We start from the raw sequence: 19,797 nt of genomic DNA on the forward strand, positions 1-19,797 counted from the left end.
TTCTGCAAGCTGCTGTGCTCCTACAAAGCACACTGGTGGAAGACACCAGCTCCCTCACACCGTGACTGCACCTTCCACCACTGATTAGCCCAGCTTTAATTAGCACGTGGGATGAGGGGAAACAAGCAGCAGCATAGGCAATACATGACTGCAGCTGGAAGGAGCTGCAGGACAAGCCCTTGAGGAGCTTCTAGCCAAAGCTTGGTCGGAAGGCGTGAAGGAGACATTCCTCCAGACTCCTTCCAGTCTCAACACGATGGCCGCAAAGCACCTCCCGCGGCCCTGCCAATGCGGCAGCGCTGCCAGCGAGGAGCCTGCAGCACAGCCACGGCACTCCCTGCAACCATCGGCCTCGTCACAGCAGCGGCCTCACGCCGCCCGGCAAGCGGCGGGGAGGCGAGGGGCCGACACGGGCGGCCCCGCGGCTCTGAGGCTCCGCCGCTGCCGCCCCCCGAGCCGCCACGGGACGTCACGCGGCGCCGCGCGCGGTGCCCGCTGGGTACTGTAGTCCGCGCGCCGCCGGCGGGGGGCGCGGGACTCCCCTACCCAGGGGCCCCCGCGCGGCCGCCGCCTCCGCGCACAACATGGCGGCGCGGGCGGGCCGGGGCGGCGGGCTGTGAGCGGCGCGGGGGGCGGGCGGCCTGCCCCGGGGCCCGCCGCGGCCGCCATGACCTACACGGCGGAGCAGCTGGACGGCGTGCGGCGGTGAGCGCGGCGCGGGGGCTCCGCCGGGCCGGGGAGCGCCTGAGGGAGCAGCGGGAGCCGGCTTGCGCGGGGCCCGCGGCTCGGTGGCGGGGGGCGATGGGGCTCTGGTGGAGGCCTGCGGCGGGCTCTGGGGGGATAGGCCGGCAAAGATAACCTTGTGTGCGCTTCCAGAATAAAGCGGTGTCGGAACTACTATGAAATTCTGGGCGTGGAGAGGGACGCCAGCGACGAGGACCTGAAGAAAGCCTACCGTAAACTGGCCCTGAAATTTCACCCAGACAAGAATCGCGCTCCCGGAGCAACGGAAGCTTTTAAAGGTGAGGTGGGGGCTGGCCCGCTTTCGAAAGTCGTAAAGCAAGATCAAGACGAGGACAGGCTGCTTCAGACTTACAGTTCTGCGCCTTATGTAAAGGCAGCATACGGGCCCGTATAGCTTGTCATTTCTATAGACAGCTTTGCACATCTCCACAAAATCCCGTAGCTGCTCAGCAAGGTTTGCCTTTTAATCTTTAGAATACGGTTTTCCATTAGAACCAAAGGGAAATGTATCCCAGATGTCATTCCTAGGTACCGCTAAAGGTTCAGAACGATGCTTGGAAATGATACTTGCCATGCAGGAGAGGGTGGTGTTGTGTAATCAGTAACTGCTCTGTGTCATAAAAAAACCCTCCTATATGCAAGCATATGAAATTTGAGGCCATTATTCTGTGTCTGGACTTTTAAGTAATGTTGCAATCTAAGCCTATATCGATGATGTTAGCATCTGAACTCGCATCTTTTGCCTCTTCTGTGATGTGTTGCAGCTGTCTGCAACAGCAGTGTAAGACAGCACAAGGAAAGTAAGATACTCATTTATAGCATATTAGAGTAAGGAGCTTTTGAAGGGTTTTATTTTTTTGTGAACTTGTTTACAGCTGTGTTCTGTTAGAGATCAAGGAAGATGATGAACCAAACATTTCTGGGTGGTTTGACATAAAGTGTGAAATAGATATGCTCTACAGCTTCTCTGCTGTAGCATCTCTGACGACAGAAAAACTTGGAAGGTGGTTCTGCATTTTAATTAGACTCTGAAGTTATTAACTTTGTATTAACTGTATGTTGTATATGGAGGTGTACTTCTATATGAGTTGCTTAGTTTGATCTGATAAAATGTTACATTCTCACTCAATCTCTTGACTGAAGTGAACTCTCTCACCTCAGTTTTACAAATATTTCAACTCTCTCCATATACTTTAACACTTTTGTCTTTTTCCTCGTATCAGTGATAGCAGAAAATAGGTTCCATCACAGGTAATGCCAGTGTTACAATGCTTTTTTTACAAAGTCAGTTCTTTCAAAAGTATCTCAGTCTTGGCTCAAGCACAAATTTTCAGTGCCTGTTTGGGCTTTTTTGCTACTCTTATAAAAGTCTGAGATCTGGTAACACTGCGTGATATGCCTGTGTAACACTTTTTAATTCACTCTCCAGCAATAGGCAATGCTTTTGCAGTTCTGAGCAACCCTGAAAAACGATTACGATACGATGAATTCGGAAGTGACCAAGAGCATGTCAGCACTGGCCCAGCCAGACACTATAATTACTACACAGAATTTGAAGCAGACATCACACCAGAAGAAATATTCAACGTGTTTTTTGGTGGGCACTTCCCTACAGGTCAGTATCTGCAGTGTTTTTGAAATGCAATGAAATGACACAAGACCGTACAGGAAGTTCAGCTTCACTTGGTACAGCTCAGAGAGTTGATTATACATTTGAAAAGAGCAAAAACTTTTTTGGATTTACTCTCTTCTCTTTTCCTAGCTTCTTGTGCCTGGAAAAGCTCTCTTAATGCTTTAAACTTGAGATTTTAGCAACTCCATTCCTGCAAAAATGTTGTCAAAGCCCAGCCTTGCTATCCAGGAATGTTCCTAGAAGAGAGAGCTGCCAGTGCTTGCTGGGGCAAGCTCCTAATCTCCCAGCCTCTCTTGAAAATTTCTGACAGTACTAGTTAGGGGTAAGAACATTTTAGTCTGGCAAGCGATTAGGCTGTTTGATTCTTAGGCAGGCAACATTGGAATACCAGCTGTAGCTGAAGACCCTTATTTTTGTTGCTGCTTTTATTCCCTCTGTTGTGTGAAGCCAACAGTGGTATGGGAGGTAAAATAAGGTGTGAGTGGGAAAGGATCAGAGGTATCTTTGCTGATGGTAGCGTTCCTGAGACACCTTACCGTGTTCCAGTACAGCGTGGCAGCAGCTCCTGGCGTCGTGGTCTCAGTGTCCTTATAACTAGGAAAACATAGGAGTTCATTTGGCTTGCAGCAGCTTGCGTGCTCTAAAGAAATTAAAACTCTTTAGCTCAGGAAGTGATGCCTGCCAGGAACAGCTGGCTGTCACTGGATGTATACAGTATCCAGTAACAGAACAGTAGATCCCTATCTGTAGCAGCTCTGTGCATATCTCAGTCCAGCCTTGGCTTTTGTATTGCAGTAAAATTAGAAAGATACTGTAAGATCAGTGAAATACAGGTTTGGATTAAAAGTAAATCTGAAAGGTATGGTGAGCTCAAGGGTCTTCCTGGCAGTATCTCAAAAATTGCTTTAGCACTCTTGTAAACTTTTTCACCTCTAAAGCATGGTATAAAGCAACGTACATGCAAATTACTACAGTCAAGCCACAGATACAGGTAATTACAAGTTCCCTATAACCTTAGTCTGTGTTGTAGCACCTTGCAGCTAAGGGGGCCTCAAATTACTTTCAAAATTTGATCAGTACATGTGCAAAGTTAGCCAAACTCAGTGTGGCATAACTCCACACTGAATTTGCAAGTTTTCCATTTCTGACTTTGCAAGAAATTGCACCTGCGTGTGCCTTTTGCCTCAGCCACTAGTGAAACACATGGAATGTGACTGCTTTGTAGCTGTGGTCAACAGGGAGGCTTGGAGTTAAGGACAAGAAATTGAGGAGCTGGAGGAGGAATTTGGGTACTGGGAGTGGTAGGTTTAACTAGTAGAGTGTCATGAAGAAGTAAATGGGAATTTTTATCAAAGTGGCAGAGAATAAGAAGTTAAGAATATAATTTCATAGTAATAGGTGTTGGTAGTAAACAATAGTTTCCTCACCAGAAAAATCATAGAATCGCAGAATACCAGGTTGGAAGGGACCTCAAGGATCATCTGGTCCAACCTTTCTCAGCAAAAGCCCAGTCTAGACAAGGTGACCCAGCATGCTGTCCAGCTGAATCTTAAAAGTGTCCAATGCTGGGGAATCCACCTGGGGAGATTATTCCAGTGGCTGATTGTTCTCATGGTGAAAAATTTTCATCTCGTGTCCAGTCGGAATCTTCCCAGGAGTAACTTGTACCTGTGGTCTTTTCCATGTGACTCCTTATAAAAAGGGAGTCTCCATCTTCTTTGTAGCCACTCTTTAAATACTGGAACATGGTGACAAGGTCTCTCCCCTAAGCCTTCTCTTCTCGAGGCTGAACAAACCCTCCTAGTCTTTCCTCACATGGCTTGTTTCCCAGTCCTTTGATCATTTTTGTGGCCCTCCTCTGGACCCTCTCCAGCTTGTCCACATCTTTTTTGGGGTCTAAAATGTTTGGGTCTAAATTTATGTACATTTTCCCAATCTAAAAGTGAATTTTAAATTATGAAAAATCATCAGTTCAGTAGTTTTCCAAATAGGCAAAGCTGATACAGTTTCTGCTTTGCAAGATAATTACTAGTAAGAGGATGTTCAGATAGTTGATATAAAGAGAACATTTTTTTAAACTGTTGTAACGATAAGTAAGACTTGCACGTGTAAGCTGAAGTTTGTGCTAAGCTGCAGTGTTGTGCTGGTTTTTGTTTTGTGACGCCTTGCTATGACCAGGCTTTCCGGAAGTCTGAGTAAGGAATGTTGGTATTAGGGTAAAGTCATTTGTATAGCTTGTGTGGGCAGGTTTATAGCTTTGGTTTTACCGTGCATTTTTCCTCTATGGATATTCAGTGGAAAAATACTACAATGTTAAATGTCGTAAGTCTAAAAGGAGACTCTCCACATGACCTAGTGTGCAGTTATACTGTGTAGAGTCTACAAGTCGAACTTCCTTCTCATAAAAAATAAACACATATGGAAGGGAAGAAACTGCTAGCAGAAATTTGGGAAAACTTTTTTCTAGGCACCTTGCAAAAGCTATTCTTCTCTTCCCACACTTGCTTCTGTTTTTTCACAGCTTGATAAAATATTGTCTGAGCAGTGTTGAATGCTAGAAACAAACTTCCTTTTTCAAGAAAGAAACTTTCTTCCAGCCAGCCAGCCTTGTTTGGTTCTCTGTTGGAGCCCTGACTGCAAACGTGCCTAGATACTTGGGAAAATCTTTAAACGAGCAATGACACGGATGTATTCACACAGTAGCAAAGGTCATTTCCACCCAGGTTTCCTTTAGAATTCTTTGGGAAATTCAGAGAAAGGACAGTATAATAGTGTAAAATAATGCAACGTCTTTCCCAGGGCTTAAAACAGATTTGCATTTCTGTTGGCATAAGGCTATAAATTTTAGTTTTCTAAAACAAAGACATCCAGAATTTCAAAAGAAGAGAGCACAGCTATTATTAAGATATTCATATGATGATAAAATCAGAGCTGAAGCTTCAAATCAAAACAGCATATGCAATTCTTTCCTCATTTTAGAATTTTTAAAAGTCAACTACATTCAGTGTGCAAGAAAGGAAATCCTGAATTGTACTTTTTTTTTAATTCATCTTTAAAAATATCTTTCCTTATTATAAAAGTGAAACTATTAATAGCTTGAAGGAAGAGGAAGTAGAAATGAGTGTAAAAGACCATATTCAGTAATTATGGGAAGCCATAATTCATGGCCTGAATCTGGTGAAGCAAATTCATTTTCTTGCTTAGAGCCTGGGGATGCAACACAAGCTACAGCCTTGCAAGTGAGTGTGACAAAAACGGTGTTAAAATATGAGATACAATAATAAAAATTATAGCATGTTTCTACAGTTTGATTGAAATGAAGATGAACTTGAGGCAAAGTTTACAATTTCTCTGGCATACTTTCCGGAATGACATATTATTTTGACATTTGAACCTGAAGTGTGTTTGTGGTTTTAAATCTGAGGTTTTACAACTGTAATTCAGGCCATGTAGTGTAAGCCTGGATAATCCACTAGAAACTCTGAGAAATACAGGTGAGTACCAGCAACTGTATGAAGATCATGACACTCTCCTGGGTTTTTTTAACAGGAAATATCCATATGTTCTCAAATGTAGCCAGAGACGCGCACTATTACCCACGGAGGCACCGAAATGAAAGAGCGTGGACGCAGGAGCAAGAAGAGGAAGAAAACAGGCCACAGGTAGCCCAGAGGAGGCATCTCTTGAGCTTAAATATCTCACCAGGGTGAGGAGTGTCCTTACACATCTGAAGCCAGAACAAACTTTCCCATCCTTAAATGCTCAGCATTTATCCTTAAGTGCTGCAGCCAAAATGGATGTTTTCAAAAGTAACTGCTTTAAAAATACATTGTATTAATGGGATTGCAGGCCCTGGAGTTTCTGTCAGTGTTTTGCTGGCACTTCCTTTTTGCAAGCTCTGATGGTTTAGTATCCAACAACAATTAGTCCGAGTGAGGACTGATAGCGGATACAGAAGTACTGGCTTGTCCTCATGGCACATTTAATCCCTCAGTAAATGAGCAGACAACCTCTGCCCAGGTGCTGCACAGGCCCCTTCCTGTGCAAGCAGGATGGGTCTAGGGTACATTTCTACTAGCTGAAACCTCCAGATGAGACTGAAGGTATCATTTGTGGCTAGTGCACATACAGGCATGCCACCTGCCTTGGAAAAATCTTCCTCTGGAGGCAGTCTTAACCTAATGAGATCATTCTCCAAGGAAGATTATTTTTTTCCTATGAGTCCCTTGCAGTCAGGCTCTGAAAAAAACCTCATACAGCCTATAGACAGCTAATCTAGGGCAAATGAATCCCACCTACTACTGCATCAGGTTGTTCATATCCCAGGGCAGAGAGGAAAGCCTGAATAGCTGTATATTTTCTTTTGCTTCTGATTAGAAAAGGCACTTTAGAAGCCAGTTTAGAAATCAAATGAAAGCGGAAGATCTGTGTTTTCTCTTTGATATTTTTCCCTACTCTTTTGTTCTACTAAATTCATTCAAAAAATAACCAAGTGCTTGCATCCTGTCCCAAGCTACACTGCATGTGGTCTTCTAACCCTATACTTTTCAGCCATTTTATCCAGTGTTTGAACAGAGAGAGAGATTTTTAGAACACATGTAGCAAGCTACAGAAGATTCATGGAAAGCCGTAGGCACAAATGGGAACTGCAGTGTGTTCCTTCAGCCTGGATTGTCAGCTGGTCACTGACAGGTACAGCGCTGTGGGCATCTGTCACCTTGTGAAAGGAGGATGCAGATGAAAGGAACATCATGAAAATATAATTGAAAGAAAATGGCTTTAAAGGCTCTTCTGAGATTATTAGTAAAGGTTATTTTGAAATTAAAATGTCATCCCTCTCAGAATTCCAAAGTACTTCCTCTTTTTTTTTTTCTTTTCCGTTTACATTTACATTGCTCTGTGATAGATAGCCTGGTTTCTGTGAACAGATGCATCCTTTTTCATCTGTATCTTTCCTTGACTACTAATTATTGTTGTTCTTTTCAGAATTCATATTCTGCATTTATACAGTTGATGCCAGTTTTCATAATAATAATAGTGTCAGTTATAACTCAGCTGATGGCCACAAACCCACCTTACAGCCTATTCTACAAATCGTAAGTAATTTAAAAACACATTTTTCTGGTCTTCAGTGTTTGTGATAAGGAGGTAGATGGTTGTTGGACTTGATGGCAAAATGCATGTTATTGTCCTGTTCTGCTCTTTCTAGAAAGTGTTATCAATCTGTAAATAAGGAAATACCAACAGTCTCTATTGACGAGTTCTGCTGAGCGTTATCACTGTGAAGTTAACTATGGTGTGCTTTATTGTACTGTGTGCTGAACAAACAGAGGCACTGAGCCAAAAAGCTTTCTCAACTGGTGTGAAATGTTTTTGCACAGTGATACAGTAGCAGGAATGTGGGTGTAGCTCAGCTACAGTGCTGATCTGGTCTGCCCACCCCCAGGGATCTGTGGACCTACCGCTGAGGTTCCTATGTAAAGCGATTGAAAAATGAAGCCTGTAGTTCACAGTTTAAATCCAAATCTGCTCTGGAGCCTGAATTCCACTGGAAGAATTGTTGACCTCCACAAATCATTAAAGCCTTGAAATGCCCTGGTTTAACATCTGTAAAGAAGCAGGACCACAGGGTTGCAGAGGGCAAACTGAGCTGGTCAGCTCTGGAAGCAGAAGGAACAGCACCAGACCTGCTGTAAGCTGAGTTTGTGGGGCAGAAGAAAACCACTTGCCCCTCTCAGCATCTGATGTTGGGAGGAGGGAAGCTGTCTGGTGGGAAGGAGCTCAGTTAAGTCACCTTCCCTGACTCTTACTGAGGTAGGAGTGGAGTCAGCAGGTTTTGGAGAACTTTCTGCAGTATCAGACTGCTTCAAACTCCCCTTGCTCCCTTCTAGGAGTAAAACTACAGTTTAGACCCATATCTTCTCCACTGTCATAGTAGCCCAGCACCCTTTACTGGTTTTTGCCAGGAGATGTCAGTGTGTAGACCTAGCATAAGAACAAGAGAGCGGTTGTTTTTGGAGTGGGTGGTGGTTGGGGTTGTGGGTTGGTTGTTTTTTTTTTTTTCCAGAAAGTGTTTTTACTATCTGCCAGTCCCATGTGAAACCTCCCACACTTCCCCCAGAACAGCTAATCTCTCCTGCTTTTCTTCACTACCTCCCCTGTTGATTTGAGATAGTCAGGCCTGAGCCTGGTACACAGTTATGCTGTTTCTCTAAATCATATCCTTAAAAAAACCTAACAGCCTAAAAACTATAAGAAATTGTTATATAAAGAGAGCATACACCTCTGAGACATAGTGAGAGAATGAAATGAGGAGTTCAGGAAATTGAAGGGGCAAACTGGATTCCATTGAGTAGAGTGTAACCTTTGTGTTTTGGCTGCCTGCCTCTTCGGGCAGTGATTTGAAAAAAGGCCTGGGTATCTTTGCTCAAATAAGGAAATTCACTTTTAAGAGTATAGTTTAATCCAGTGGCTGTGTCAGACTGGATAATCCTACCTACAGGATAGTCTTTGGGATATTCCATGCCCCACTTTGCTTGGTGATGATTATAAAACCCTAAAGGAAAGTGTAACTACAATCTCCCCAGCTAATTTTTATTTCTACTAAAGGGTCCAGAAATTGAGAAAATCCAGATACAATTGCCTTGTGCCCTAAGCAATACTAGGCCTGTATGCCTTTCCTGTAATCTCTACATTTGTTATCAGTTCCCATGGATTTCTGGATCTCACTTGCGAGAAATGACCAACAAACAGAAGAAAATGTGGGGAGCTTCTGTTCACAGATAAAATTTGCTCTGATGTTTTGGAAGTGGCTTGACTGAGCTGTTGAGAACAAACACAGTATTTGGAAGGAACAGTGTCAGCTCGGAGTCAGTTCTTTGTAGATATCTCCAAATAGTAGATATATTCCTGTGGTTTTTAGCGGGGGAGGGTGTGAATTCTGTTTGTAGTGCACAGCTTGCTGTGCCTGGGACTTGTAATTTCCTTATTGGATGGCTGAGGGAGCTACAGTCCTGCAGAAAGTAACTGTAAAGAACTTGTTGTAAATACTGTCCTCTGAAAATGCTGATATGGAGAACCATCTATTGATTTCTTTATATTTGAACTACTAAAAAAAAAATCTGTTTTCTCCATGATGTCTTCACAGGTCCATAGGCCATGTTATTAGTAGAGAAACAGAGAACTTGCAGGTGCCTTACTATGTTGATAAAAACTTTGAAAAGAATTATCAAGGAGCAGAACTTCAAGAGCTAGAGAAAACTGTTGAAAAAGATTACATAGATTATATTCAGACCAGCTGCTGGAAGGAGAAACAGCAAAGTAAGTTATTTTTGTTACAAGTGTGTGCCTACAGCCCATCAGTAGTTGTATGGTGACTGTGCTTCACAAAGCATTGCCATTTTTAGCCTCATTTTCCGATGCTTATAAATTCTCGAACCTTGCAATGGTATTTCTCACATCTGCTCTGAATTTACTATTCTTGAGGGTCTGTCAGAATTCGTTTTAGGTGATTCTGAGACACAAGTGGAAAGTAGACGTCACCATTTGAGACATTTATTTTCCACCCAGTTTTTATGCTTGAATAATTTAGTGATGATGATTTAAATGTATAATCCGCCACATTTATCTAGCTCTGACAGGACCAGAAAAGATCTGAGACATCACCTTTTCTTTGCTGGAGCAGAATCATTTTTCCTTTGACTGGCTCCACAAGAAGATTGTCTAACTTTTTCTTCAAAACTTTATCAGAAGGAAAGCCCATAGCCTATTCAGGTGCTTTTGGTAATCCTGCAGTAGACTGTGTTACTGGTATCAGTTTTCAAAGAGCATGCTTCTGTCGTTGCTTTGTGCGCTTATTTGCATTTTCTATCTTTAGATGAGTTTGAGATCATGTTTTTCACCATAGTCAAGATTGTCTTTTAAAAACAAGAATTGAATGCAGAAATTGAATGCAGAAAGGGAGAACAGAAAAATGTGAGCATTCAGAAATCATTATTCTCACATCAGTCCTAAATCGATCAGTAGCACATATAAAGGCATGTATTTTAACCCCATATTGTATTAGTTGTTAATTACTACTAATCTGGTTCATTGAAAACAGAGCAAATCCCTGCTTCTTTTGGAACTGTTCAAAATAACAGAAATCAAATTACAGAGACTGTCTGAAGTTGGGACATTGTGACTGATTTTTTTTCAGCTAAAGAATTCATCCACTTCAAATGAGTAAACACAAACTACTGCTGTGCATAAAGGAGACTGGAAGAAGTTGTTTCAATCTAAATGTTTAACAGTAGCAGGCAAGCTGCTTTCACACACCAGCAGGGTTTTCTTAATTGCTATATGTAAAAACAGGCCTCAGCACACTACTAAAAGGTGACTTTGCACATGTTTACAGTTTCTTTACCAATTGCATCATTATGGAAGCATACACTTTGTCTAAACAAGACTTGTTTAATCCTGTGCTAGAGGTAACAAGCATTGCTGACTCCAAACTATTTACAGGTTTTTGATGGGAAGGGTTGTTTTATTTTCATCCAGAGACTGCTTTGTTTTATTTTATATAAAAGTTACCAATCTTGCTTTTTAAGTGAAATATACAGATATAGGCTCTGAAGTTAGAAAAGAAAAAAAAAGGTTATATAAAGCCATAAAAATCGCAAAAAATCCTTTCATTTTTGGTGTGCTTGACTTGTGATCTTTGAGCACCTGTGGCTGGCAGTAGCAGCCCCTAGGTATAATGTGGCTGTTAATAACCATAAATGTAGGCTTCATGTGTAGGCTTGCTATAGGGATAGAATTAATTTCTTACAGAAAAATCCTTCTAATTGACCTTGTGCAACTGAAAGTCATCATGTTTTCTCTTTCACGTAGACCTTGAACTAAGGAGTGTCACGCCCCAAAATGGGCAACAGGGTTTGCAAGTCAGAGAGACTGGTAGTCAGAAAGGAGGAGATGATCCAGCATTGAATGACAAGTACTGCCTGCAAGACAGTGCTGCTCCTGGAGCTTTTTACACTTAGAGACTGTATTAGTCACACATCTGCAAATATATTTACAACGTCCACAATTAACAGCAGCCTGAGGACACCACTGTAATTAAAAAAAACATTTTCAGAATGATTACCATCTAGGCCAGCAAGCAGGTAATGAGCACAGCTGAGATTGTGCTAACTTTAGTACAAATAAACTGTGAATACAAGATGGAGTGCTGGGGAAAAGTTCTCTGGAGATGGTGAGACAGTTCTTAGTCAGCTGTTATTTCATAACTGGTCCATTAATTCATGTTTAAGTGTTTAACTTCATGTAGTCAACTTTTTTTTTGTCACTTGAATGTCTATTAATAGTAAGTTTTGGTTTACTGAAGGTGCATTTCTCTTTAGCACCTGCAGAATGGACATAGATTAATTAGGAACAGATTGAATTTTGAGTTTTAAAGTTCTTGGCTTTATGACCTGAAAAGTGTTACCTGGTGTTCAAATACCTTAATGAAAACTTCGAAAATAACTGATATATTGGTGTCTTGTTCAGACAGTCACTTTTATACTGCTATCAGTAGACAGTGCTTCTCTCTTCACAGCAGAATAGTCTGTAAAAGTTATGTACACTGTGGGTTTGGGTCTTCTGAAATATTTGATGCAAAAAGCACATCCCAGGTTTTCACGGGACGTTGTTCAGCTGTGATAGCACAACTGCAAAGTTAAGACTGCAGAGAGCTCTGAGTTGTAGAAAATTACAAAGAGTCAACTGAAAACAGAGAGAATAAGGATATGTAGTTGGAATCCAGTATATTAGGACTTCCTTAAAGAGAAAAAGTTCAAAGGAACAACTGGATGTAAAAGACTGAACAACCCAAGGAACAGACATGACTGAATGAATGCTGTCAGAAGTGTAAGCATTTGCAGTGCATAATTTTGCCCAAGTGGGTAAGTGTAAACTGAGATTCTTCACTGCAGAACGCCAAGGACTCTGGACTCAGAGACAATTACCCAAATCTAGTTTTGCTGAAGGCTTGTCAAGGCTATGTGCCCAGCACTACTTGAGTGGCATTTTAGTTATAAAACCTGAAAATTGATAACTGATCTAAAATAAAGCGTTCATGCCTGTCAGTTTGTAAAGCTTTTCAGTAAGTTTAATGGTTAAATGGCTTTAAATTTCAGTGGGACAGGGCAGAGGATATAAGGCATGAAAGGATGTATTGAAGTTCTTTCCACTCTGAATGATTTTATAAAATGAGGGACTTGTAAGGTGTATAAAAGCTCTTTGAAAAATTGAGTGTCATCAGGTAGTGTGTGCTTAGGGAAATTTTGACCTTTTCAGAAACAAATTACTGCTATTCTCTTGGGTGAATCTAATCCTGGATCTAAATTATTCTTTAGGGACACAGCAATATTAAAGACTTCCTTAGGTAATCGGCAAAAGAAACTTCTCTGAATTACTGGGGGGAAATAATTTAAACAATGGGATTGTTTCAGTTTTATGTTGCTTTTGAGAAGAAAGGGAAAAAAATGTGCAAAGTACATTCAAGATTGTATTGTTAAAGAAAGGGCATAGAAGCCTTTCAGACCTCATAGAAGCCCTCAGCTTCCTGTAATCAATACCAAAAAAAAAAAAAAAAAAAAAGATGATTTCATGCCTTCTGGGCAAACCTGTTGCCAGACAGAGTTTGAATTTTGAGAAGTGCAACATCAAAAAAAAGTATCTATACCTTAAAGTATATATTTGAATGGGTGCTCTGGGCCCTTGCAGAATGGATCTGCCAGAGAATTGTGTTTCTTGGTGGGCAGGGCGTATGTCTTGTAGTTCCTGCTTAGGCTGCAGACAGCTGACAGCCCCAAGGCAGCGATAGGAAAAGTAGACATGAGGCTCCCTTCCTTCTGGCTTGTCACTTAAATACTGCTGATGGGTGTAGAGTAACCCCCCCTCCCCGGCTGTGCCTGGTGATACCTCAGTAAGGATCAGGGCAGGGTGAGATGAGTTTAACTCAAATGTACGTAGCAGTATCGCCTAAGACGGGTGCTGTGTAGCAGATCAAATGGTATCCTACTAGCCCCTTTTTATGCACAGTTAGTTTAACTGTATATGTATATTGGAAAGCAGTCACCTGTTCTTTAGATCATTAACACAATTTTAAATCTTAGGTGACTTCTAAGCTATACTTTTATAGTGTGTTTTCTCTGTAGACGGTAATAATCAGTTTTATTTTTTGTTTTGGTTATTGTCCTACTGGTGCACTGGTAGAGAGGGTTATAACTGAGTTTTCAAGCAATTATGAAAATACTTTAGGTAGCTAGCCTGGTTAAACCTGATGGCCTCTCATTAAAGTTGTTAACATGCCCAGTTTCATTGAAACAAGGTGCATTAAAAATAAAACAAACATGCTATGAGGATAACAAAGCACTGAGAAACACTCATTTAAAGTAGGTTCATGGCTTGATCCTAATACATATTTTTTTCATCTTTCAGAGTCTGATTTGTCAAATTTGGCCAAGCTTTACAGAGATGAGCGGTTAAAACAGAAAGCAGAATCGCTGAAACTTGAGCACTGTGAGAAGCTCTCCAGTCTGATTGGAATGCACAAAGGGGGCTGACCAGGACACACACATTCTGTAGTTTTATTTATTGCTGGTTTAACTTATGTTTTTATTTTCCTTTGTATAAAAAGGGAAGGAGTCTATTGTAAAGAGTCTGAATATTTAAGTCCTTCTGCATAGAGTGCAGAGATGGGCCAACACAAGCCATAGAGCTGGTGTTTGCTGTAATATATACTGTACACTATATTTGGTTCCAAGGACCAGTGGCACTTTGTAAATTAATTCCCTGGGAAACACTGTTAGTTTGGAACCTGTCTTCATCGGTAGTTTGTCTGCCATCCAAACAGTATATGCTTCCCAGGAGAGCAGACAAATGTCTTTGCTTTCTGTATTTTATATGGACCTGCGGTTCACTCGATCATAGGAGCAGCGTAGTTCTCAGTATTAAGTGCACTCGCCTTCTCATACTGATACCAAGCGGCTGTCCTGGCTCCTACAGTGCTGCATGCTGCGAATGTAGATGGAAGGCAGCGTGTTCCCGTGGAGTGTCATACGCAATGCTGAATTCCGAGGAGTCAAGCCCCTGCCTCAGGTGAGCTTTTGAGCAGCTCCCAGCCCCCCCAGCCTGGAGGGCCGAGCACCTTCTGTTCCCTGGCAAGACGACACGCTGAGACGCCGACAGCGAACAAGAAGATGAGAGTGTGAGTTGCACCAATTCCAGTGTCTGCCAAACTGTAGAGAAAGGACAACTGTATTTATTTTCTCATGTTTTCAGTGGCATATTTTTAAGCTGGCTGTTTTATTCTGATTTTTATCTGCAAACTCTTCTCCAGCTGTTACAGGGGTCCTGCTTTTTCTGGTACAGTTTTGATGTAGCATATTTTTACTCTGTTGAGCAGTTATGAATGTTTTACTGTAGATATTAGTATTGCAAAGAAAAAGATCTGTGTGGTAGTGTCCTGTTTTTTCTTCATCATCCTTTACGAAACCAGGCATTTAAAGGCAGCTTGAGGATGGGTTGTACTCAGCAGCAGCAGAGAACAGTGTAGCTCCTGCTGAGCATCATGAACCTCCCAAGCCAGTTTCTCTGGTGGGCTGCCGTGGGTGCGTGCCACACATGGAACGGACTATTACAAAGGACCTTTCCCAGCAGTGCAGGCACTGGAGGCACAGGCTTCTGCCCCCCTCCTTGGTGTGGGGACTCAGTGAAGCTTCAGCAGAGGCAGAACCTGCCTCTCTGACATGGAAGTATAGGTCCATTAAAACTGAGCTAGTTTCTGGTGTTGCTCCCATTCCTAAAACTCACTGTGAGTATTGCAGATGGCCTTGGCTTAAACCTAGGAAGCAAAGTGCTCAAAAGTTTTGAGAAATGCCAGAATTAAAATTGCCTTTAAAGCTTAGGCTTCAGATCTCTGTCTGCCTGGGTGTTAGGGAGCAGTCACGTGCTGGTGCTCGGCCACGCGCTGAGGGCATCCTGTTGGCACGGTGCACGGGGCGGCTGGTACTGTGAGCGGGGAGCTGGGACCACAGGTACCAGAAGGTGACCCCTTGGTGTCCCTGTCCCATCCGTTACAGCAGTAGGAGGTTGGGCACCAAGCGGATCCGGGGGCTGCAGGAAGAGAAGCTTTTCTGGTGGTGTGCACTGGAGCCGAGATGTTTGCCTTGGGTTTTGAGACTTAGTGCTTCTGCGTGTAGAAGCATTCATCCATATATGATGAGGCCATTGCAACTACAGCAGTATGGCTGCTATGAAACCGTGGTGTGTTTAAAAAAAACAACAAACCACAACATAGTGGCTCTGTAAGATAGTATTTTTATGTTAACCTTTGTTCCCCATTGGGAAACTTTGTAGGAACACCTGGGGAAGTTGAGCAGAGTTTGTCAGCCGCTCAGAATGGGAAGAGTGCCAGTGAAAAAGGCATTTAGAGGGGGTTGTTGTGAAACACCTTTAGTGTAAGAGTCTGTAAGGGCAAAAATGTTCCATTATTCTAGGCTGGTAATGTGGATGGCAGTAAGACAGGCAGCCTTAATTCTGGTATTTCCCAGTTTTGAGCACATTGTGTATGAAAAGCAAAACTCTTTTAATGTTGCTTTTTATATTTAAATAGTTTGTAGAATATATTTGGAATATATTAAAGTGGTTGGACTTTATTCCAGGTTTGGTATCTTCCCTGTCATTCCTGTTTGATTCCCATAGCTATAAGCGATATAAGTGGGAAGACCAAACATGACAACTTCACTGGACCTGTACGGAGCTTGAATTCATATGTAGTATCCTCACTTAAAATAGATTGCGCCTTCCATCCAAAGATGTCAAAGTGCTTTATGGAGGTGGAAGGCCTCCTGTGAGAAGCACAATAATTTTAAGAGTCCTCTGCAACAAAGAATGGATGAAGCAGAAGGTGAGACTGGAAGGTTAAAATACTTCAAAAAGCAATAAGATGTTCATTGTTCCTAATCGCAGTCAAGGGTGTTACGGATGACTGTGTGCTGGTGCTGTGCACTGTGAGTAAGGGCATTTGGCGCTAAAAGTCTGCAGTGATCAGCGCAAGTACTTGTATTTGTAAAGCACTGGCATCCTGCTCAGTGAGGAAAAAAAGGAAAATCGTATCATGCCGGTGGCCGTTGAAATGCCTTGCTGTCATTGACCAAAGGTTATTTGCCAAAATGTGATTGACTTCTAAATTTTTCTTGGGTCTCTAAAGGTAGAAAAAGCTGTTCTCTGAGCAGGCAGGGGTCGCCCCATGGGACAAGCCCCCCGCGCTGCCTCCCTGGGGCTGGCGGTGCGGGGGCTGCTCTTGGGCCACACAGGGACTTGCAAATGGGGTTTATATATGTTGGAGGGGGTTTTTTAAACGGAAGAGTTGACATTTCTGTGCCTGTCTGTACCGTGGTAAAGCCTGACTTTGAAACGAGCGACGATTGTGCCGTCTGGGAGTTTGTTCCGTGCGAAATGGCGGCGCGGCGGCATCCGCGGGGACGGGCCGTGAACTAATCGCCGTCCCCGCGGCCACAGCCCGCCCCAGGCGGCGGCTCGCCGGGAAAGCCGCGGGTACTCCCCGGGGCCTGGGTGGCGGCCGAGCCCATCCCCGGGGCTGCGGAGCCCCGGCGCGGCTCGGGGCGGGGGACGCGGGGGGGCGGGCGCCGGCCGCGGCCCCTTTAAAACGGGGGCGGCAGGCGCGTTGCTAGGAGACGGGAAGGCGCCGGCGGCCGCCATTTGCCGCGGGGGTGCAGGAGATGGCGGCGGGCGCGCGGGCCTCGGCGGGCGCAGGCGTCCCGCGGCGGGGCCGGGGGCTCGGGGTGGGGGGCCTGTGGGCCTCGCCTCCCCGCGCAGGCCGCGGCCCCCCTCCCCGGTCGTCGGGTGTCCCGCCGGTGTCGCTGCCCGCCAGCCCCGCGGGTGCGGGCCCGGGCCGGGGCTCCGGGAGTGGGACCGGGACAGGGTGTTCTGGCCGCAAAAGAACACGTGTGTGGCCCGTGCCCGCGCTCTGGGAGCGGGTGCATGAAACCGCCATCTCGGCAGGCCGGAGCTTCTCAGTCACCTCTAGCGTGCGGCCCCGGGCACCTGCTGGGGCATGGGCCCTGCTCGGTGCCGCGGCGTGGGGCGGGAAGGCCTCGCCCGGGCTCGCAGGCGGATCACTTCGCAGGCTCGGGCCAGCCAGGCTGTTTGTATCTGCCCCGGACTTGCCCATCCCACCCCTGGGACTGAAGCGCTCGAGGCTGGTCGGAGCTACTGTCTTGTTCCGCCTCCCGCTTCCCTTCCGAACCCCAGAGGCAGCTTGGAAAAACCTCTGCCAGCCTGGGCCAGTGCTTCCTGCTCCTCTGGAGTTGCAAAAAGTAGCTCCTGCATGGGAGAGGCATGTCCTGCTTTTGGCCCCTACTAGCAGCCTTCATCTTCCTCCTCACTGCCTCTCCCAAGGTTGCCAGTGTTGAGAGGCAAGCACGCACAGCACTGGCATGAAAAACAAGTTAATAAACAAATGCAATGGTAAGTCCACAGGCAGTATCATGCTGGCTTGAACATAAAAGTAAATCAGCATTTAATTAGCAAGTCTGTCTCAGCCTGGGTCCACCCGTTGTTTTTTAACACGCTTATGCCTAACAGGCTGCTCCCACACACACCCCGACCTGCTTTGGGTGCTGGAAGACAAGTTTACAGCTTCTGAACCTAAAATGGCTGTATTTCGGTTAGCAGGAGAACCCCAGGGATCTCCGCCATGCCCTTCTCTCTCTTTTGTGTTTAGAAATCACAAGGAGGGGGGGGATGCTCCCCAGGAGCAGGCAGAGGAGACGTGGGCGCTGGAGCGGCTCTTGCTCAGCGGGTTGCAGCAGCCCCAGGCTGCAGCCGGGGCGGAGAGGCAGTACTGCCCAGCCCGTTCCCTCTGTGCTTCAGCAACACACCCAGACAGGCTGTTCGCGGCAGCCTCGGGAATGTCGGAAAAAAAACAGCCAAGCCAGCAGTCCTTGCTGCAACCTGGCCACGCTTTTCCACAGCGCAGGGAGCGTGCGGGGCCATCCCGTCTCCCGCAGCGCTGCCGATGAGTGCTGGGGAAGCAGGCACATGGCTGGGCCTGTGGCGGTACTTTCCAGCCACCCTCGCAGCCCCCAGTATTGTCACCCCACTTGTGGCAGCTGTTGACACTCTGACTGGTTTTGGCAGGAGCCGGGTGTCAGTGAAAGATGGAACAGCAGCAGGAACTGTGCCCAACATGAGTGCTGGGAAAAAGGGAGAGGAAAGGTTTAAAGCAGTTAGACCAGTTGTTGCCCTAAATGGGCCTCACGCCCACTTCCAGGACAGCGGGACCCGTAGGCAGTATCACAAGGATCTTTCCCTTCATGCCCAGGGAATGCTGCAGTGATCTTCCCACGAGGCTGATTATTTTACCTTATCCAGAGCTTCACTAGTTCCCTCAGCCCATGTTCCCCTTGTGCTCTCTCTGTCTGCAGTAGTGGTACCCCGAATACACCGCAGGAATTGGCAGGGCACCCTGGGGAGGCTCAGCAGAGTACTGGTGACCCCAGGCTGGACCAACCTCCCTTTCCCACCAACTACCAGTGGCCTGGGGACGCTGGGCATGACCCTCAGTGGAGGAGAGGGAATGGGGCAGCATCTCTCTGGTATCTGGGCAAGCTGGGGACCGAGGGATCAGCTCGGCCTGAGGGGAACTGCATCCCCCCTCATTGTGGGTCTGCACATGCCCTCCGGCGCTGCAAATCCAGCAGCAGGCAGGGGCTGTGTGCATGTCCCTGCGGTGCTGCCGGCTGCGCTGTGCCAGGGCTGGAGCCAGCAGTGACTCAGCAGGCGCCCGCCGGGCTGCCCTGCCACCGGCCCAGGCTGCGGAGAGCTGGGTCTGGGGGCTCAGGGTGCACCCGGCCAGCCCCAGGCTGAGCGCTGGGACCCCCCCTCACATGGTGACCATAGGGTGGTTGCAGCACCCAAGCAGCAGCCCAAGGTGTTGGGGTGCAGCATGCCATTCAGGCAGCATGGAGAGCCGCGTCCCCCTGGCTCCCTGCAAAGCCAGGCTGTAGGGTTTTGGGGGTTTGAAATCCCCCTACATACAAACACTTGCACAAGGCCACCACACCAGCAAGTGCTGGTCTCCTCCACTCCCTGTGGGCACAAATGCCACCTGCAATCACAGCCCTGCTCAGCAGTGAAGGGTTAAGCGCAAGGCTAGCTATCAGGGAAGCTTTCCTCTCCTCCTTTCCTTGCCAAGGTTTAAATTTAGTCCCTGCATGAACCCAGATGACTTGGGCATCGGATTGCTCCAGGACTGGCAGCGCCGGGGAGCACCTGCCACTGCGGCTTCACTGCAAAAATCCCCCTGAAAGCTGGGGCTGAGCTCCGCCAGCAGCGGTCAGGGCCAGCAAGCTGCGGAGACCCTCATGCCA

At 45.7% G+C, this 19,797-nt stretch overlaps 1 protein-coding gene across 1 annotated transcript; it reads left to right on the forward strand.

Annotated features, from left to right (window-relative positions):
* The first annotated feature begins 582 nt into the window (after positions 1-582).
* On the forward strand, positions 583-14,862 carry DNAJC18 (DnaJ heat shock protein family (Hsp40) member C18). The gene is made up of 7 exons (XM_074915929.1): positions 583-705; positions 877-1,022; positions 2,174-2,359; positions 5,927-6,039; positions 7,364-7,473; positions 9,525-9,697; positions 13,841-14,862. The coding sequence occupies exons 1-7, from the start codon at positions 668-670 to the stop codon at positions 13,963-13,965; spliced, it is 891 nt and encodes a 296-aa protein (XP_074772030.1). The 5' UTR covers positions 583-667; the 3' UTR covers positions 13,966-14,862.
* The last annotated feature ends 4,935 nt before the right edge of the window (positions 14,863-19,797 follow it).

Source organism: Athene noctua, chromosome 12, assembly GCF_965140245.1.
Source record: "Athene noctua chromosome 12, bAthNoc1.hap1.1, whole genome shotgun sequence".
In the NCBI taxonomy this organism is placed as follows: domain Eukaryota; kingdom Metazoa; phylum Chordata; class Aves; order Strigiformes; family Strigidae; genus Athene; species Athene noctua.